Source organism: Oncorhynchus keta, chromosome 2 (genome assembly GCF_023373465.1).
Source record: "Oncorhynchus keta strain PuntledgeMale-10-30-2019 chromosome 2, Oket_V2, whole genome shotgun sequence".
NCBI lineage: Eukaryota > Metazoa > Chordata > Actinopteri > Salmoniformes > Salmonidae > Oncorhynchus > Oncorhynchus keta.
The window spans coordinates 49156351-49178985 of NC_068422.1; the positions used below are offsets into that span (position 1 = coordinate 49156351).

The window sequence follows — 22635 nt, forward strand, 5'->3', positions numbered from 1 at the left end:
CATGTGTGTGCGTATGTTTGTGTGTATGTGTGTGCATGAGAAGTCAGTATAAAATGAATTGTTTTGTATTCTTGACTTTAGAACGTTCCGTGAATAAACCTTTTTGACTATTTAGCTGGGCCTCCGTCTGTTTCATTCGACCAGGATCTTACAAATGCTGGTTTGCAGACGGAGTAATATAATTAAATTGGGTTATGAACCTGGAGAACAACATTCTCTTATCAATGTGAACTCTGCCAGAAGCAGAACTCATTTTTAATGGCTGGCCTCTACATGAAAACATGGAAGCATGGCCTTTAGCTCCCATTAAAGGTACAGGTCATGAAGCAAGAAAGATGTAAAATGGTAAACAATATTACTTTCAATGTCATAAACAGATAGAAAGGAGACTCAGAATTACTCACATCTCCTAAACTTAAAGAGTAAAAAAAAAATTAAAAAACGTATTACAGCACAAGCATTTGTTACAGATATTTCCTACGGGCACATTCAGAATGCAGCGATGTTGCATCCTATACTCTGAGAACTGACAAGCTGCATGAGATGCACTCCTAACAGATTAGCCAACAAAATGCCTCAACTCTTCTTGGCATACACAGGCAGTAGCCTAGGTCTGGGCTGTTTCCAAACCTCCAGTACAGTACCGTTAACTCTTGACTTTTTTTTGCCAGACTTTTCCACTGGGGGCAATGATGAAAAATATCAAGAGAATGTGTCTGTAAACAAATTATCTCTGGCTATGCCTATGTTTGATATCATACATCATTTGAATCCGCCGTACTTATGAGGCACACAGACCCTTTACATGTTCTGTTTGAGGTGTCCTTGTAATATCCCTGGAACCTTTGAGGAGCTCAAATGCAGTGATCTGTAGCTCTTTGAATGCTGACATATATATATATATATATATATATATTTATATATATTTATATATATATGTGTGTGTACAGTATGCATAGATTCGCTACATTGGCATCCACATGTAAATGGTATTTAATCACAACTTGTTTATTCCACAGCCGTATGGATATTGTAAGTAATTTATGTAGATGTTACTAACACATTAATATAAGAGATAGCTCAGCAATGTAATCCTAACAAAATGTAATTAATGACAGATTCTAGTCTCAAATACTGGTATACTGTCGCAGATACTGGTTAACTGATGGTGCCTTCATTATTTGAACACTTGACTACACAAATGGTCCTTCAATCCTTGCAGGCACTTTTTTAATTTTACAGAGGTCCATGGCTGGGTGCCATTAATGAATAATGAATTTTGTCATTTAATAGGAGCAAAGGCATGCAGGCTCACTGATATGAGCATTGTACAGAACGATAGGGATTCATTGTGAGGTGACTGTGTCGAGAGAACCAGGATAATCTCGTGTTTTTCCCAGACATATGTCTCCAATTAATGTACACTCTTTGAAGGAAGACTCGGCAGTCTTGAAGCACGATACTTTGGGAATTTAATTTCAAAGTAGATAACTCATTTAGTCTCTCTTGGAGTATGTAGACATTCGAGATGGTTTTAATCATGCTTTTCAATCTTAAACTTCACGTCAGACAACTTTGAATAGATAACTGTTGAATAAATGGCTGAATCCCAAAACCAATATTTCATTAATATTGGATCCACAATCACCAGAGATATAAAATAAAGTCCATGCACACATTCATTACTTTTGGAGTGGATACACAGCTGGCCTCTCTTCTGTTTTGACAATTAGTCACTTGGAAGTGAATCTTACATTTTCTTTCATTGCTAACTTTAGAGAGGGGAGAGAGAGTGACAAAGACAGATGAAGGGAGGGGAGAGAGAGACAGACGGAGACAGACGGAAGGGAGGGGAGAGAGAAGCTGCAGATAGTCTGTAAAGCATCTACAGATGGACTATCCAAACAAAGTAAAGAGATCAACATCTAAATGGAGACTGGAGTATGCACAGTGCACACCAGCAAGTGTAACCTATTGTATACAGGAAAAGAGGGAAAGAAGAGCATTCATTTCACACAAGTACATTCCCAATCCATATATCTTGAGAGTGAATTGAGATGTGATTGGAAAGGGAGCGGAAGCGAATGGGAACAGGGGTAGATGAGGAGAGACAGAAACGGATGTGTGGCACTGCTCCCCTGCTGCTTGAGCGGAGCTTGTCATGTAAATGCACACATTTGGGCTTATTTACCTCGATCCTGCAGGGCTGGCTCACAGGCACGTCTCACTGCTGGAGGCACACTACCGTTGTCTGGCAACCCTGGATCAAAGAGCGCTGCTGTGTGGCTTGCTCATTAGGGACCGGGGCACCGAGAGCCAAGCTGAAGAGCAGACCCTCTCCAACAAAACATCACCACATCTGTCCATTTGCCTCCTTTTCATCATGCACTGTTCTGTGCTGTTACTTTGTAAAACCATAACGGGATTAGGCTAAATTATTCCACCAGTATTAAGAAGGGTAATTGTCCAAAAGTAGTCTGTAGTAGAGTCAGACATAAACTCAGCAAAAAAAGAAACGTCCCTTTTCCCTGACTTTCAAAGATAAATCGTAAAAATCCAAATAACTTCACAGATCTTCATTGTAAAGGGTTTAAACACTTTTTCCCATGCTTGTTCAATGACCCATAAACAATTAATGAACATGCACCTGTGGAAGAGTCGTTAAGACACTAACAGATCACAGACGGTAGGCAATTAAGGTCACAGTTGTGAAAACGTAGGACACTAAAAGAGGCCTTTCTACTGACTCTGAAAAACACCAAAAGAAAGATGCCCAGGGTCTTTGCTCATCTGCGTGAATGTGCCTTAGGCATGTTGCAAGGAGGCATGAGGACTGCAGATGTGGCCAGGGCAGTAAACTGCAATGACTGTACTGTGAGACGCCTAAGATTGTGCTACAGGGAGACAAAATGGACAGCTGATCGTCCTCGCAGTGGAAGACCATGTGTAACAACACCTGCACCGTATCGGTACAACCGAACATCACACCTGCAGGACAGGTGCAGAATGGCAACAACTGCCTGAGTTACACCAGGAATGCACAATCCCTCCATCAGTGCTCAGACTGTCCGCAATAGGCTGAGAGAGGCTGGACTGAGGGCTTGTAGGCCTGTTGTAAGGTAGGTCCACACCAGACATCACAGGCAACAACGTCACCTTTGGGCCACTGTCGCTGGACCAGACAGGACTGGTAAAAAGTGCTCTTCTCTGACGAGTCATGGTTTGGTCTCACCAGGGGTGATGGGCGGATTGCCGTTTATTGTCGAAGGAATGAGCATTTCACCGAGGCGGTGTGTCACAGCATCATCAGACTGAGCTTGTTGTCTATGCAAGCAATCTCGATGCTGTGCGTTACAGAGAAGACATCTTCCTCCCTCATGTGGTACCCTTCCTGCAGGCTCATCCTGACATGACACTCCAGCATGACAATGCCACCAGCCAAACTTCTCGTTCTGTGCATGATTTCCTGCAAGACAGAAATGTCAGTGTTCTGCCATGGCCAGCGAAGAGCCCGGATCTCAATCCCATTGAGCACGTCTGGGACCTGTTGGATGGTGGGTGAGGGCTAGGGCCATTCCCCCCAGAAATGTCCGGGAACTTGCAGGTGCCTTGGTGGAAGAGAGGCGTAACATCTCACAGCAAGAACTGGCGAATTTGGTGCAGTTCATGAGGAGATGCACTGCAGTACTTAATGCAGCTGGTGGCCACACCAGATACTGACTGCTACTTTTGACTTTGACCCCCTCTTTGTTCAGGGACACATTTTTCCATTTCTGTTAGTCACACGTCTGTGGAACTTGTTCAGTTTATGTCTCAGTTGTTGAATCTTGTTATGTTCATACAGCTATTTATACATGTTAAGTTGGCTGAAAATAAACGCCGATGACAGTGAGAGGACGTTTATTTTTTGCTGAGTTTAGATTTATAAACATCTGGTACTACTGCAACAGATCACACTGTGAGTGAAAATGGTTCAATACAAAACCACAGCTGAACACTAAATCCACCATTACAGATTGTGTCTCCAACCCTGGAGCTGGTTTTAGTGCCCATCTGATCATTTATCAGTGTTAATAGTGCATTGCACACATTGTATATAGACTGCCCATTTTTTTCTACTGTGTTAATCAGACTCCCCTGTGTTGTTTTCCACATTTTGTTACAACTTGTTTACAGCCTACCTGGTTAAATTTTTAAAAAACTTCCTCAACCCCTTTTCCACACACGTATTTTTAAAATCAACCCCATACCCCATACTGATGAAGCAAAAACAGGTTTTTAGAATAAGGCTGTATGTTACAAAATGTGGGAAAAGGGAAGGGGTCTGAATACTTTCCAAATGCACTGTATCATGACATTGTACTGTATTTTCATCCTTAGCCTACCTGTAATGATTAAAGACAACCTTTTCTCTTCCCTAAATATTAATTCCGACTTACACATTCCCAGTAAGCAAACTTTTTACAGCTGGGAAAGAGAGCAGGAAGTGGGGATCAACGTAATTAGAGCCCAGTCTCCTCCTTATTAATTCAGTTAAAAATAACACGATTCCAGCTTATGTCCTTAGGCAGATTTTATGGAAATTCAAGATTTTCAGTTACCATTGAACCTCTATTGTAATGCAGATAGCAGTTGCATATTAATTGGCACAATTGTTTAATAATTTCTTCTATGTTCTCTTGACAGTCTATGAAATATTAGCCATCAGCTCTTGCATCAAGCATATAAAAACTTGTGAGCTAACAGGTGCAAAAATGAAACATCTAAATCAACATGAATCAATAGGATGTGTGCTGCGACATCTAAAAACTGTACTTGGTTCAAGGAATTGATATTACCATACAAGCGCCTACAGTGCACAGGTTGCTGTTTATTTTAAACATGAATACATAATAGAGAGCTGCTTACAAAATGCACATAAAATCAAAACACATCAAAATGGCAAGAAAAGAGAGCTAAATCTTTAAACAGTCAAGTAACTTCTTACATTTCTTCAACAAGTAATTTTCAAAATTACATAAAGTTGTCATATTGAAACCTTACCAATTGGTTAACTTCAGGTAATGACACTGCCTGTCTGTAGGCTATGGTTTCTACCTCTATAAAACACAGACAGCTGTACAGTAAGGATTCTATACATTCCATGATGTTTATTTGACCTCTAACCCAATACATAGCAGCTTAATAAAATACAGTGCCTATAAAAAATATATTTTGGCTAGTTTATAGTTTTTCTACTGTATATCTCCATAAATAATTCAGTACATAGATAAATAGATATTCTGTATGTGGATTACAAATCTTCATACAAAGCTTGATTTAATAATCCATGTGGTTATAAATGCAGAAATCATACGGTCTGGAGGGTGACCCTGACCTCAGGTTTAGACTGAGTGAAGGCTGCGTTGAGTTAGCCTGGTCAAACCAGAATGAACACTGCGCTCACCATTGTTTGTGCTCAACAGAGTTCACTTTGGTTTAGTCAGGCTAGCATTGAGTGGCGTACTTACTGGCAATTATCACGGTGGGAGCACCCATGGCCCCATAACCCCTGCCCCCATGCCCACTTCCAGTGCCAGTCTCTAGTTCTGCTAGCATTCATTCTTGCTGCAGGTGGCCTGACGCTCAATTTGCCACGTGCCCTCCTCATACGTGCAGTAACAGATTGAACACTCATCAATCTTCACCTCACGTCCAGCTGGGATCACTTGTGTGTCTGCATAACAGTTTGGCCCTGGCAAAAGAGGAATTGAATAAACTGTTAAATTGGTCTCAGTCAATCTCATGATTTTGTATACAGTCAATCCAAGACCTGAAAAAATTTTTAGTGGGATTGTGGTTGGAGTGGATGGAATGGAAAACACAGTAGGGCCATTCCACCCACGATCCCACAGAGCTGTTTTTCGTTTGGTTAAAGGGAAGACATGCCATAATTCGTTGCCCTTCATTGGATTGTCTCTCTGATGAAAGATAATGTTACTGATGCACAAACGACCATTAACCAAAAATATTTACTAATAGTTGAGGGATTATCCAAACAAAACCATTTCAACATCATGAGTATATCAACCAACATACCATACAACACACTGTACAACTTTGTAAAACACAGATATCCAATGGATACTACAGGAAAAGGAGAGCCGAACAGGCCCGAATTAACATTGAAGGAGCTGCAGTGGAGCAGGTTCATGGTCCAAACACACCAAGACAGTCGTGAAGAGGGCGCGACAACACCTTTTCCCCCTCAGGAGACTGAAAAGATTTGGCATGATCCCCAAATACACAAAAAGTTCTACAGCTGCACCATCAAGAGCATCCTGACCGGTTGCATCACCGCCTGGAATGGCAACTGCTTGGCATCCGACCGTAAGGCTCTAAGGAGGGTAAAGCGTACAGCCCAGTATATCACTGGGGCCAAGCTTCCTTATCATCCAGGACCTACACTACCATTCAAAAGTTTGGAGTCACTTAGAAATGATTGTTTTTGAAAGAAAAGCACATTTTTGTCCATTAAAATAACATCAAATTGATCCAAAATATAGTGTAGACATTGTTAATGTTGTAAATGACTATCGTAGCTGGAAAAGGCATAGAGGCCCATTATCAGCAACCATCACTCCTGTGTTCCAATGGCACGTTGTGTTTGCTAATCCAAGTTGATCCATTTAAAAGGCTAATTGATCATTAGAAAACCCTTTTGCAATTATGTTAGCACAGCTGAAAACTGTTTTTCTGATTAAAGAAGCAATAAAACTGTCCGTCTTTAGACTAGTTGAGTATCTGGAGCATCAGCATTTGTGGGTTCTATTACAGGGCTCAAAATAGCCAGAAACAAAGTACTTTCTTCTGAAACTCGTCAGTCTATTCTTGTTCTGAGAAATGAAGGCTATTCTATGCGAGAAATTGCCAATAAGCTGAAGTTCTTGTACAACGCTGTGAACTACTCCGTTCATAGAACAGCGCAAACTGTCTCTAAGCAGAATAGAAAGAGTGGCAGGCCCCGGTGCACAACTGAGCAAGAGGACAAGTACATTAGTGCCTAGTTTGAGAAACAGATGCCTCACAAGTGTCAACTGGCAGCTTCATCAAATAGTACCAATAAAAATAAAAGATTAAGATGGGCAAAAGAACAGACACTGGACAGAGGAACTCTGCCGAGAAGGCCAGCATCCCGGAGTCGCCTCTTCACTGTGCAATGCCTTGGCTTTGTGAAAATTGTAAGTGAAAGTGTTTGAAGAGAAGCCTTTGGAGCAGTGATGTTTCTATGGTATGAATCATTTATCTATCAAAAACAAGGACATTTCTAAGTGACCCCAAACTTTTGAACAGAAGTGTATATACTAGGCGGTGTCAGGGGAAGGCCCAACATTTTTTCAAAGACTCCAGTCACCTAAGTCATAGACTGTTCTCTCTGCTACTACATGGCAAGAGGTACCGGAGAGCCAAGTCTAGGTCCAAAAAGCTCCTTAACAGCTTCTTCCCCCAAGCAAAAGAATGCTTAATAATTAAATCACATGGCACCCAGGACTACAGTGCCTTGCAAAAGTATTCACCCCCCTTGGCGTTTTGCTATATTGTTGCATTACAAACACAAGAGTCAAAATTAGTGAGGTGAAATGATAAAAATAAAAATAAAATTACAATGTTAAAAGATGGAAAAGTGGCGCGTGCATATCTATTCACCCCCTTTGCTATGAAGCCCTTAAATAAGATCTGGTGCAACCAATTACCTTCAGAAGTCACATAATTAGCTAAATAAAGTCCACCTGTGTGCACTCTAAGTGTCACATGATCTGTTACATGATCTCAGTATATATACACCTGTTCTGAAAGGCTCCAGAGTCTGCAACACCACTAAGCAAGGGGCACCACCAAGCAAGGGGCACCACCAAGCAAGGGGCACCACCAAGCAAGGGGCACCACCAAGCAAGCGGCACTACCAAGCAAGCGGCACTATGTAGACCAAGGAGCTCTCCAAACAGGTCAGGGACAAAGTTGTGGAGAAGTACAGATCAGGGTTGGGTTATAAAAACATATCCAAAACTTTGAACATCCCACGGAGCACCATTAAATCCCTTATCAAAAAATGGAAAGAATATGGCACCACAACAAACCTGCCAAGAACAAACCTGTCCAACAAAACTCAAGGACCAGGCAAGGAGGGCATTAATCAGAGAGGCAACAAAGAAACCAAAGATAACCCTGAAGGAGCCGCAAAGCTCCACAGCGGAGATTAGAGTATCTGTCCATAGGACCACTGTCACGTTCGTCGAAATGATGGGACCAAGGCGCAGCGTGAATAGAGTTCCACATATTTTTAATCAACTAAAACTCATCGAAAACAAACAACCAACCAAACTAAATGTGAAGCTACTAGTGTGCACATAGGCACCTAACCATAGACAAGATCCCACACCAGAAAGTGGAAAACAGGGCTGCCTAAATATGATCCCCAATCAGAGACAACGATAAACAGGTGTCTCTGATTGGGAACCATATCAGGCCAACATAGAAATACAAAAAACCCTAGACCTACAACAACCCTAGACATACAAAACCCTTGACATACAAAACCCTAGACATACAACACTAGAGTACCCACCCTAGTCACACCCTGACCTAACCAACATATATTGAAAACAGAGATATCTAAGGTCAGGGTGTGACAACCACTTTAAGCCGTACACTCCACAGAGCTGGGCTTTATGTAAGAGTGGCCAGAAAAAAAATAAGCAAACATGTTTGGTGTTTGCCAAAAGGCATGTGGGAGACTCTGGTCAGATGAGACTAAAATTGAGCTTATTGGCCATCAACGAAAACGCTATGTCTAGCGCAAACCCAACACCTCTCATCACCCCGAGAACAGCATCCATTTTTCATCGGCAGGGACTGGGAAACTGGTCAGAATTGAAGGAATGATGGATGGCGCTAAATACAGGGAAATTCTTGAGGGAAACATGTTTCAGTCTTCCAGAGATTTGAGACTGGGACAGAGGTTCACCTTCCAGCAGGACAATGACCTTAAGCAACACTTGAGTGGATTAAGGGGAAACATTAAAATGTTGTAGAATGGCCTAGTCAAAGCCCAGACCTCAATCCAATTGAGAATATGTGGAATGACTTGCTGTACACCAGCGGAGCCCATCCAACTTGAAGGAGCTGGAGCAGTTTTGCCTTGAAGAATGGCAAAAATCCCAGTGGCTAGATGTGCCAAGCTCATAGAGACATACTCCAAGAGACTTGCAGCTGTAATTGCTGCAAAAGGTGGTTCTACAAAGTGTTGACTTTAGGGGGGTGAATAGTTATGCACTCTCAAGTTCTGTTTTCTTGTCTTATTTCTTGTTTGTTTAACAATAAAAATATGTTGCATCTTAAAAGCGGTAGACATGTTGGGTAAATCAAATGATACAAACCCGCCAAAAATCGATTTTAATTCCCAGTTGTAAGGAAACAAAATAGGAGAAATGCCAAGGGAGGTGAATACTTTCGCAAACCACTGTATTTACATTGACCCCCCGTGTATGGCCTCGTTATTGCTATTTTATTGTGTTACTTTTCATTTTATTTTTTACTTTAGTTGATTTGGTAAATATTTTCTTAACTCTATTTCTTGAACTGCATTGTTGGTTAAGGGCTTGTAAGTAAGCATTTCATGGTATACGGTTGTTTTGGGCCCATGTGACAAATAAAACATTGATTTGATAAATGATGCAGTTGCAATGGAAAGTACCATCTCTGTTCATCAATCTTCAGTTACACATAACCTACATTATAACCTACTTAGCTCTGGTTCCCAATGTGAAACATTAGCCATTGTCTCGAAAAACCCCATCTGTCTTCCCCAACTGGCAAAAAAGATATTCACATAAATCACCCCTTCAAGCAGCATGGACCCAAATACCCACTCCTGGAGCTGCAGCCACAACATGGCATACAGCTGCAGGGAATGGTTTCTCCTTCAACATGGGCTTGAGCAACACTATTCTAGTATTAAGATGCCGCTGCCACTGATAAATGGCAAGTTTTTCAGCTGAAGTAAAGGAATCTTCACTGGACAGAAATACTAAGGAAAAGCATGCTGGTGCATCAATCAATAATGAACAGTTTGTTGAGGCTGTAAAAATGTGAGCACTCACACATTTACAACTCTTCAAATGGAAACTGAAGAAACACTCCCTGAATAACAACTCACCACATGTCCCTGTCTGCTGTCGCAATTGATTCATTAATAATAATAAGCAAAATATTGCCTCAAGGATAGTCCGTCACAATTATTGAGACACACTTCTGAATGAACAAACTGGCATATAATCATATGTTTGACACTATAAAGAGGTGGACTGCACCCCAATACAAAATTAGATGAAATGTTATTATGCAGCCAAGACCTAAGCGACAGCCGGTCATCAATTTGTGCACAGAATGATTAGCATGACGCTCATTCCTATTAATTTATGCACCCATTCTGTGCTTCGCTGTGCTTACTCATTGCTGTCACCCTTTCTTTTTGCTTAGCACTTGAACACCCACCTTTTAGTCACAGTGGCTTCATTAACACATCTCTCTTCTCTGACACTAGGTCGTGTTTTTATCCGAACACATTAAAAAGGGACTCAAAAGAACATTATCCACCATTAATAACCTCCAGCATCAGAATGTATCAGAAAACACAAATGGATTGGTGTAATATGTGCTTGTGTAATATGCAGGTACTGAAAACTTGTCCCAATATGTCACTAAGCAGGTGGACTGAGTGTGAAAGGAACAGCCATTACCAGATGAGAGAAATCAGGGACACCTTAATGCTCCACTTTTCTGGCTCTGCGAGCTGAGGTAAGGGAAATAGCAGAATAGACAAAAATCACTTCCCCGTAATGCAGTTCCTTAGTACATATGCATTATGAATGCAGCAAAATGTCTTGGCTTTGTGAAAATGGTAAGTGAAAGTGTTTGAAGGGGAGAAGCCTTTGGAGCAGTGATTTTTCTATGGTATGAATCATTTACTTCCCAACATGTTGCAATAGAATGAGTGTGTAGTCTTGAATATGTGCTGTCACATGTTAAAAGTCCTCTTTTAATTCTAGTCAAGTGAAAGGCATAAGCTGACGCACACCCCAAAATGTTTGTTTTGTAGAGGTGCTGATTAACGGAGCGTAAACTATGAGAATAATTAGAGGGTGTGACTTTGTTTCTTTCTTTTTATCTTATTATTCCGGAACGATGCTGTAAGACAGCAGAAGGTTTTATCTTGTGAAGCGACAGGGTATATTAGGTTTTAGTGTTGATCTAGAAGTAGAGCGTTTTCCATTCTTGTTTATCTCATAAGCTGTCACTAGCTAGGTTTCCATCCAATTGGCTACAGATTTTAATGTGAATAGTCTAAAATCCGTATGGAAACAGTGGTGGAAAGAGTACTCAATTGTCATACATGAGTAAAAGTAAAGATATCTTAATAGAAAATGACTCAAGTAAGTCACACAGTAAAATTCTACTTGAGTAAAAGTCAAAGTATTTGGTTTAAAATATACTTAAGTAATCAAAAGTAAATGTAATTGCTAAAATATACTTCAGTATCAAAAGTAAAATTATAAATCATTTCAAATTCCTTACATTAAGCAAACCAGACGGCACCACTTTTTCGTAAAATTTATTTTATTTATGGATAGCCACGGGGACACTCCAACATTCAAACATAATTTACACAAAAAGCATGTGTGTTTAGTGAGTCCGTCAGATCGGATGCAGTAGGGATGACCAGGGATGTTCTGTTGATAAGTGAGTGAATTGGACAATCTTCTTGTCCTACTAAGCATTCAAAATGTAAGTGCTTTTGGGTGTCAAGGAAAACGTATGGAGTAAAAAGTACAATATTTTCTTAAGGAATGTAGTGAAGTAAAAGTAAAATGAGTCAAAAACATAAATAGTAAAGCAAAGTAGATGCCCCCAAAAAACTTTTAAGTAGTACTTTAAAGTGTTTTTACTGAGGTACATAAAAACAATATGCCTATTTTCCCACCTGAGATGTGTTTCCATCAAATTGACTGTGTGTAATGAAATAGTGCACATACCAAAAATAATTGATTAAATTCCTATGTACCAAAAAAAAAAGTGAAATGGGTTTTGAACTTTACTAGTGGTTTTGTCATGAAACACAAAACCATCAATGCTGAGCGATTACTAGTGCTAAGCGATTAGTGTCGGTTTGGGTTCTGATCTATTATTAAAAAATGATCACGGTTTTCAGTTTCTAAATGAAATGCAATGTATTATGTGGGTTGAATGTTGTAACCAGACAGAATAAAGAAATTCATAAAAGTTTCATGATGGTAGACTGCCCATTACTGCTTTTCACTTAACCATAATTTGTTCACATTACTTTCCTTTAATAAAATATTTCAATTGTTGCATATGCTGTCTGACAAAAATCACTATTTTAGTAGTTCTTCAAAGTAAATAAGGCATACTTTTATGAATGCTGAATACCAACTATCAGCAACTGTTCTCAATCCTTCTTGATAATGCATTCCTCTGTCACTTCACTCCTCTATGTCTGCCCGACTAACCAGCAGGCATAAAATAAACAAACACAGACCGAACAAGTAGGCACGGAATGATTATGTACATGTACTTTCCTCACATAAAAAGGTTGGATGGAAATCTGGTTACTAGCTAGGTTGCCATCCATGTGGCGACAGATGTACATGCGAATATTCAAAAAATCTGCATAAAAACACTATGCACATTTTCCCACAAGAGGGGTGTTTTCCATCAAACTGACTTGTTGGGGATAAAAGGCTGTGCAAATAAAAATGACTCTACTGATGGTTTTGTCTGTAACAATGTGGCGTTATAAAGTGATTGTGCTCATTCTGATCTTTGGCAAGCTAAATCAAAAGTGCTTGAAATGAACATTAAAATATTTCCAGCGCAATAGGTCTTGCAAGTGAACTGATTTGTGCACACTGTAGACTTGCCCTAATGAAGTCTGTTTACACAGATAAAAAGTCTTCTTTTTTTATAGATACTTTAGGATGATTTGGACAAAAAAAAAAGAAGGAGCTTATATTAAAAACTCATCATAGTGGGAATATTAACAATGAGATGTGCAATGCCATTCTGTTTCAACATTTGATTTATTTAGTGCTGAGAGAGATGGCGCGGGAGGGGAAGGCTGCCGTTTTACGGGTTCCTAACATATAAAAAATAAAATAAGATTGTATTTGTCACATGCGCCGACTACAACAGGTATTACAGCGAAATGCTTACTCACAAGCCCTTAACCAACAATGCAGTTTTAAGAAAAATATCTTTAAAAAAGCATTAACAGTAACAAATAATTAAAGAGCAGAAGTAAAATAACAATAGCGAGGCTATATAGAGGGGGTACAGGTACAGAGTCAATGTGCGGAGGCACAGGTTAGTCAAGGAAATTGAGGTAACAATCCGTAACAACTGGTGCTCTCATGCATGTTTCAGTGTTACTTGCCTTGAAGCGAGCATAGAAGTAATTTAGCTCGTCTGTAGGCTCGTGTCACTGGGCATCTCTCGGGTGTGCTTCCCTTTGTAGTCTGTAATAGTTTGCAAGCCCTGCCACATCCGAAGAGCGTGGGAGCCGGTGTAGTACGATTCAATCTTAGTCCTGTACTGAGGCTTTGCCTGTATGATGGTTCGTCGGAGGGCAGAGCGGGATTTATTATAAGCTTCTGGGTTAGAGTCCGGCACCTTGAAAATGGCAGCTCGACCTTTTAGCTCAGTGCGGATATTGCTTGTAATCCATGGCTTCTGGTTGGGGAATGTACGTTCAGTCACTGTCGGGACGACGTCATCAATACACTTATTGATGAAGCCAGTGACTGATGTGGTGTACTCCTCAATGCCATAGGAAGAATCCCAGACAATATTCCAGTCTGTGCTAGCAAAACAGTCCTGTAGCTTAGCATCTGCTTCATATCACCGCTTTTTTATTGACTGAGTCACTGGTGCGTCCTGCTTTAATTTTTGCTTGTAAGCAGGAATCAGGAGGATAAAATTATTATCAGATTTGCCAAATGGAGTGCGAGGGAGAGCTTAGTATGCGTCTATGTGTGTTGAGTAAAAGTGGTCTAGAGTTATTTTTCCCTCTGGTTGCACATTTAACATGCTGTAAGATATTAGGTAAAACAGATTTAAGTTTCCCTGCATTAAAGTCCCCGGCCACTAGGAGGCCGTATACAGCTCGTTGAGTGCAGTCTTAGTACCAGCATCGGTTTGTGGTTGTAAACAGACAGCTACGAAGAGTATAGATGAAAACTCTTGATATTCTACCTCAGGCAAGCAAAACCTTGATACATAGACAGCCACCCCTTGTCTTACCAGAGGCTGCTGTTCCATCCTGCCGATACAGTGTACAACCCGACAGCTGTATGTTATTCATGTCGTCGTTCAGTCACAACTCACAAGATATTACAGCTTTTAATGTCCCGTTGGTAGTTTAATCTTGATCGTAGGTCATTGATTTTATTTTCCAATGATTGTACATTGGTCAATAGAATGGATGGCAGTGGGGGTTTACCCGCTCGCCTACGAATTCTCAGAAGGCAGCCCAACCTCCGCCTCCTTTTTCTACGTCTTTTCTTCATGCAAATGACAGGGATTTGGGCCTGTTCCCGGGAAAGCAGTATATCATTCACGTCGGACTCGTTAAAATAAAAATCTTCTTCCAGTTTGAGGTGAGTAATCGCTGTTCTGATGTCCAGAAGTTATTTTTGGTCATAAGAGACGGTAGCAGTAACATTATGTACAAAATATATGTATATTTTTTAAAGTTACAAACATGCAAAAAAACAAAGAAAATAGCACAACCTTGTGCAATCTGCCCAGTGACGTGATCTTCCCAGTGACGCAAACCTACCAGATGGGCTAAATGCCTTTTGTGCTCGCTTTGAGGCAAACAACACTGAAGCATGCATGAGAGCACCAGCTGTTCCGGACGACTGTGCAATCACGCTCTCCGTAGCTGATGTGAGTAAGACTTTTAAACAGGTCAACATTCACAAGGCCGCGGGGACAGATGATTACCAGGACGTGTCTTCACTGACACTTGCCCGTTTCAAGCAGACCACCATAGTCCTTGTGCCCAAGACAGAGAAGGTAACCTGCCTAAATGACGACCTCCCTGTAGCACTCACGTCTGTAGCCATGAAGTGCTTTGAATGGCAGGTCATGGCTCACATCAGCACCAGATGACTAAATCTCAATTGCATAATTTGCAAATAAATTCATTAAAAATCCTACAATGTGATTTTCTGGATTTTTGTTTTTCATTTTGTCTGTCATAGTTGAAGTGTACCTATGATAAAAATTACAGGCCTCTCTCATCTTTTTAAGTGGGAGAACTTGCACAATTGGTGGCTGACTAAATACTTTTTTGCCCCACTGTATCTTCAAGGCCTGACATTTTATAAATGCTTTTGAATATATTTTTGCAGCATCTCTAAACCTATTCCCTTAATATTTTTTACCTCTTTTTAAATGAGAGTTCCTGTTCCCCCTGACGACTAGGCCTCCCCTGACGACCAGGCTTCATCATGTTTCGCTGTTTGAAGTGGTTTTGGCTCTGGTTCAGTTCAGTTTAGTTAAGTAAACTATAATTTTCTTAAGGGTAGCTTAACTTTTTCCAATGGGAAGTAATTGGTAGATTGGTAAACTATATTTTCTAAATGTACATGTAGCTTCCCCAACACTGATTGAAAGTCAGTCAAGTCAACTACCGGATTGACTTTCTTCTTCATGCCTTCTTGGAGAGTGCAGGAAACTGCAAATGTACAGAAGTGAAGCTGAAGTTCCTCAGCATGCTTTTTATGTATTGTGTTGATAGGTATAATTGATTGTGTGTACAAAATATGGAAATGGAATCTTTAGAACTACAGAGACTTACATTTTTAGTTTTGTGATCTACATCTGTCAATATTAGTTACTATGCTGTTACTAAGCAGTAATGCATTACGGCAGTGTTATGTTACAACACCTAATAGACAGACACCTAATGGTCCTAAGTGGTATTGCACGAGATGTTTTAATGAACAACACACTTCTTGTCTCCTGCCTGGGGATATTCTCAACAACACAAATATTACAGTGGCGATGAGGTGATCAAACTTCATCAACGGACATTGCTTGAAGGGAAGAATGTCGCGTGAGTAATGAAACTCGAAAATTTGATGGCAATGGCAATCGTCAGTTTTTACCACCAGTAGAAGACTGCTATAAAGCTAGCTAAGCATTACTAAATAGCACAGTGATCGGAAGCTGCTAATAGTGAGCCTATTGGAGTCCAGAAAATCGACACTGGTGGGGAAAGTAAGAACTGGCATTGAACCCATTGAAAAAAAGGTGATCTCAGTGGAGAATATGTATTCTGATAAAGGGGGAAATATTTTCAACAAAAAAAAATAGGCATACGAAGACAAAATAAATGTATGATTACATTATTACAAATGTGTGCAGAGAATTAAGAAATTGCAAAAACTTGAAGAATTAGATGAACATTCTGAAAATTAAGGAATACAAGTGTAATGTAGAAACAGAACAAATAACTATGAAAATGGCAACCATTGGTCAAGTACCAGAGTTTGAAGCTACAAAAGAGCATTACTATTTAGAGTGCTTTGAGCGTTGGCTGGCTGCAAATGAACTCAAAAGATGAAAAAAAGCAGACGTGTTTCTCAATGTTTTGGAGGGAGAATTAAACGCAGACAATTGCGTGAGTTTCTCCAGGTATCTCAGATACAAGATCAAAGCACAAGGATTGCACCAAACCGACAGCAACAGCAACCACAAATGTATCAGAGCGGAGATAATTGTTGGGGTTCCTGAACTACAGACGTAGGATCTTAATTTGATCACCCTGCAATGTAGGAAATGTAAAACTTCTATAGTGTATTTGAGATTTAAAAAGGCATCTGAAGTTTGTCATTTCCACGTTGAAATTAGATTTTTTCGTTACGAAAAATGTATTATCCCCTACAAAAACCTATCCACACTGTTGCATCAACTTCACCAACTGCTGCAGGCCAACAAAGTGGAAATGGTTTTCGCAATTAGAAGAAGCATTCAAAACTTGTGAACAGCATCTTCGAAAGAGCAAGCGGCTTGACCACTACGACACAGAGACGAAGCGGAGGCTCGCGTGTGATGCATCTTCATAAGGAGTAGGAGCCGTCATCTCAGATATTTTATCATCAGGTGAAGAACACCCCAATCGCATTTGCATCACAGTGTCACGTTCTGACCTTAGTTCTTTCTGTTATGTCTTTGTTTTAGTATGGTCAGGGCGTGAGTTGGGTGGGTTGTCTATGTTCCTTTTCTATGTTGTGTTTTGCGTTTGGCCTGGTATGGTTCTCAATCAGAGGCAGGTGTCGTTAGTTGTTTCGTTTCGTTTCTCCTTTGTTATTTTGTTTAGTGTTCTCGGCTTAATAAATATATGATGAACACTTACCACGCTGCGCTTTGGTCCTCACCTCATTCCAATGATGACCGTGACACACAGACTGTCACCAAGTGAGAAAAATTCAGCTCAAATTCAGAAGGAAACCCTGAGCATAATATTTGGAGTGCAGAACTTTCACAAATACCTCTACGGAAGGAACTTCCAATTGCTGACAGATCACAAGCCTCTGTTGGCCATCCTTGGACCAAAATCAGCCATACCAACCATGGCTGTACTTCGAATGCAACTTTGGGCTCTGATACGGCTAGCCTACGACCACGAGAACGAGTACAGACGATCCAGTGATCACGCAAATGCAGATGCACTATCAAGACTACCATGCAAAAGTTACACCGCCATTGAAGTAATGGAGCAGTCTTCCAGATCTCTCTCATCGACAAACTGCATATATCTCCTTCAGACAGGGCAAAGGAAACCAAGAAAGACCCAGTGCTTTCAAAAGTCTTGGACTTAACATAGGTGGGCGGGCCAACATTTGTAAGCGACAATAGCCTTTGTCCATTCAACAATAACAGTTATCTACAAATCAAGGCTGTGTAAGGCTGTGTAAGGCTGTGCACTGTGGGGATCAAGGGTGGTGTTACCTCCCAAGTTCTGGAGGAGACTGCTGTCTGACCTGTATGAGGGACTTCCAGGGGTCACTCAAATTAAAGCACTTGCCCGCAGTTATCTGGAACCACAAAACAACGGATTAAGGCACATCCTGCTACCACCTTACCATCCTGCATCAAAAGGAACAGCGGAGAGCAGTGCAAACCTTTAAGAAGGACTAGACTCAAGGTTCAGTCTGTGCCCACCCACCAAAGGCTTGCCCACTTGCTGTTCATTTACCGGCACACACCACACACACAGTAACGGAATGTACACCAGCTAAACTGTTTCTGAAACGCCAACCACATACCCACCTTGACACTGTTGAAACCAGAGTTGTCCAACACTGTGGCTAAGCACCAGATACAGCAGACGAAAGCTCATGACAGACTCAGACTGTCAGAGAATTCGAAGAGGGAGAAAAGGGTGATGGTACATGATTTCAGACACCCCAAGAAGGTGTGATCCTTCGACGCTTTTTACCTACCATGTCCAAGTTGATCAATGCCATGTCAACGTTTATGTGGATCATCTGCTACTGTCCAATGCCCCAGCAGAGACAACGACAACAACGACCCCCAGGACGATGCTCCTGACTGTGGACGTACGAAAGAGACAGAGCCTGACCTTCCACCCGAACCTGGCCTACCACTGGAAGCCCAGGAAGAGCGGAGGTATCCTTTTCAACAGCAAAGAGCACCTCGAAAGCTTGACCTTTGAGTTGAAAAATGAACAGTGAAATAACAAAGACTGATACGTTCTAAAGCAAAGTGAAAGAAAAATGACATTACCTGTCTTTAGTTAATAGAGCACAAGTTCCTCCTTCAGGGCAGAATAATCCCCTGGACTTGTGCTGGGCTCTGATAAGTCTACTTCCACCCAGTAGTTGAGACATTTTAAATATGCATTGTTCAGGTATTGCATTAGAGTATTTCCAAAATACTTACCTCATCCTTAGGAGTTAAAAGCTATGGCGCAGGAGCGCAGTATCTGTGATGTCTATATTAGTTGCAATGATGTTACTAAGCAGTAATGCATTACGAAAGTGTTACGTTACGACACCTATTAGACAGTGCACATGCGCACTATGGTCCTAAGTGGTATTACACAAGATGTTTAACTAAATGACACGCTAACCTGTACTCCCGTCTCCTGCCTGGTATTATTCTCCACAACACAAATATTACAAAATTGACTGTGCATGCATTCTGACATCTACTGTATCATTCCAGATTCTACTATATGGTAAACTAGGGCTGTCCCCAACTAAAAACAATATTGTTAGACCGAAGGTTATGTTATTTCGACCAATCATTTGCTCAAAATGTTATAGGTGTATTTTCCCATATATAGACACACCCTATGTGTTTTAATAAAATCAACTATGTGCATTGAGGTTGTCTGATGCTTTACGTTTATGGTTTGATGCTTCAAGAGGGTGCCAGAGATCTAGATAACCAGAAGAAATAAAATAACCTGACCCAACTATTCTCCTCCCTGCTCCTGCTGGCTTTCGAAGATTCTGCCATTACTCTCCTGAAGATGCCGGTAATAGGCTACTGTCACGCCTTGGTCATAGTGTTTTGTGTTTTCGTTATATATTTGGTCAGGCCAGGGTGTGACATGGGTTTAATGTTGTGTTTCGTATTGGGTTTTTTGTAGGCATTGGGATTGGGCTCCGGGCAGCCGAGCGGAAATGGAGGAAAACTCGCCTCCCTGCGGACCTGGCATCCTTTCACTCCCTCCTCTCTACCTCTGTCTCTGCTGCTAAAGCCACTTTCTACCATTCTAAATTCCAAGCATCTGCCTCTAACCCTAGGAAGCTCTTTGCCACCTTCTCCTCCCTCCTGAATCCCCCCCCCCCCCTCCTCCCTCTCTGCAGATGACTTCGTCAACCATTTTGAAAAGAAGGTCGACGACATCCGATCCTCGTTTGCTAAGTCAAACGACACCGCTGGTTCTGCTCACACTGCCCTACCCTATGCTCTGACCTCTTTCTCCCCTCTCTCTCCAGATGAAATCTCGCGTCTTGTGACGGCCGGCCGCCCAACAACCTGCCCGCTTGACCCTATCCCCTCCTCTCTTCTCCAGACCATTTCCGGAGACCTTCTCCCTTACCTCACCTCGCTCATCAACTCATCCCTGACCGCTGGCTACGTCCCTCCCGTCTTCAAGAGAGCGAGAGTTGCACCCCTTCTGAAAAAACCTACACTCGATCCCTCCGATGTCAACAACTACAGACCAGTATCCCTTCTCTCTTTTCTCTCCAAAACTCTTGAGCGTGCCGTCCTTGGCCAGCTCTACCGCTATCTCTCTCAGAATGACCTTCTTGATCCAAATCAGTCAGGTTTCAAGACTAGTCATTCAACTGAGACTGCTCTTCTCTGTATCACGGAGGCGCTCCGCACTGCTAAAGCTAACTCTCTCTCCTCTGCTCTCATCCTTCTAGACCTATCGGCTGCCTTCGATACTGTGAACCATCAGATCCTCCTCTCCACCCTCTCCGAGTTGGGCATCTCCGGCGCGGCCCACGCTTGGATTGCGTCCTACCTGACAGGTCGCTCCTACCAGGTGGCGTGGCGAGAATCTGTCTCCTCACCACGCGCTCTCACCACTGGTGTCCCCCAGGGCTCTGTTCTAGGCCCTCTCTTATTCTCGCTATACACCAAGTCACTTGGCTCTGTCATAACCTCACATGGTCTCTCCTATCATTGCTATGCAGACGACACACAATTAATCTTCTCCTTTCCCCCTTCTGATGACCAGGTGGCGAATCGCATCTCTGCATGTCTGGCAGACATATCAGTGTGGATGACGGATCACCACCTCAAGCTGAACCTCAGCAAGACGGAGCTCCTCTTCCTCCCGGGGAAGGACTGCCCGTTCCATGATCTCGCCATCACGGTTGACAACTCCATTGTGTCCTCCTCCCAGAGCGCTAAGAACCTTGGCGTGATCCTGGACAACACCCTGACGTTCTCAACTAACATCAAGGCGGTGTCCCGTTCCTGTAGGTTCATGCTCTACAACATCCGCAGAGTACGACCCTGCCTCACACAGGAAGCGGCGCAGGTCCTAATCCAGGCACTTGTCATCTCCCGTCTTGATTACTGCAACTCGCTGTTGGCTGGGCTCCCTGCCTGTGCCATTAAACCCTACAACTCATCCAGAACGCCGCAGCCCGTCTGGTGTTCAACCTTCCCAAGTTCTCTCACGTCACCCCGCTCCTCCGCTCTCTCCACTGGCTTCCAGTTGAAGCTCGCATCCGCTACAAGACCATGGTGCTTGCCTACGGAGCTGTGAGGGGAACGGCACCTCAGTACCTCCAGGCTCTGATCAGGCCCTACACCCAAACAAGGGCACTGCGTTCATCCACCTCTGGCCTGCTCGCCTCCCTACCACTGAGGAAGTACAGTTCCCGCTCAGCCCAGTCAAAACTGTTCGCTGCTCTGGCCCCCCAATGGTGGAACAAACTCCCTCACGACGCCAGGACAGCGGAGTCAATCATCACCTTCCGGAGACACCTGAAACCCCACCTCTTCAAGGAATACCTAGGATAGGGTAAGTAAGGGTAAGTAATCCTTCTCACCCCTTCTCCCCCCAAAAAAAGATTTAGATGCAAGTGTCTGTTCCACTGGATGTCATAAGGTGTATGCACCAATTTGTAAGTCGCTCTGGATAAGAGCGTCTGCTAAATGACTTAAATGTAAATGTAAATGTGGTTGATTAGGGGTGTGTCTAGTATAGGCTTGGCTGCCTGAGGCGGTTCTCAATCAGAGTCAGGTGATTCTTGTTGTCTCTGATGGGGAACCGTATTTAGGTAGCCTGGGTTTCACTTTGTATTTCGTGGGTGATTGTTCCTGTCTCTGTGTAGTAATCACCAGATAGGCTGTAATTAGGTTTCACCTTCCGTTTGTTGTTTTGTATGTGTATAAGTTATTTCATGTATCGCGATCTCTTCATTAAAGAACATGAGTAACAACCACGCTGCATTTCGGTCCGACTCTCTTTCAACAAACGAAGAACGCCGTTACAGCTACACGAGGAGTCGGCAACCTTTCTCATATGGAATGCCAAGTTATCTTACCATTTCTACTGATCTGCATGCCAATTATGGTTTTCATATGCACATTTTCGTGAAACAGTTTAATTTTATAATTAAGTCTTCATATCTCAAAATCATTGTCATGTGGCTAATCAAAATTATATCCAAAGCTAAATGAAAATGATACAAACCTAAAAAGTAACTTCTACTGCCATTGCCAACTATGTAAAAATAGCCTAAATAAAGCCAACGAATAAAAACATTGCAACCTGCAGGTAGAAAATATAATGAAAAAATAAATATCCTATAAATCGCATTGGCTACACATGGCCTGTCTGCAACAAACTTGATACATTGTATCAACTATTAACTTGGGTCTGGTCCAAAGCTTGCGCTAGCAAACGTCCAACATTGTATAAAATATTCTGGGCCCGCAGTTGCCCGCGCCAGTGAGCTCGGGGCAGACACAGCTTTAGGCGATTTGCGCAAGGGATTAGAAGCAGTGCTT

General features: G+C 42.0%; 1 protein-coding gene across 1 annotated transcript in view; it reads right to left on the minus strand.

The window, feature by feature from the left end:
- Positions 1-4850: 4850 nt before the first annotated feature.
- The window catches only part of LOC118401852 (brorin-like), a 53652-nt gene continuing 35867 nt past the window's right edge, over positions 4851-22635 (minus strand). The window contains exon 4 of the mRNA XM_035799480.1: positions 4851-5734. Coding sequence (XP_035655373.1) covers positions 5592-5734 — 143 coding nt within the window. The 3' untranslated portion in view covers positions 4851-5591. The remainder of the gene's footprint in view (positions 5735-22635) is intronic.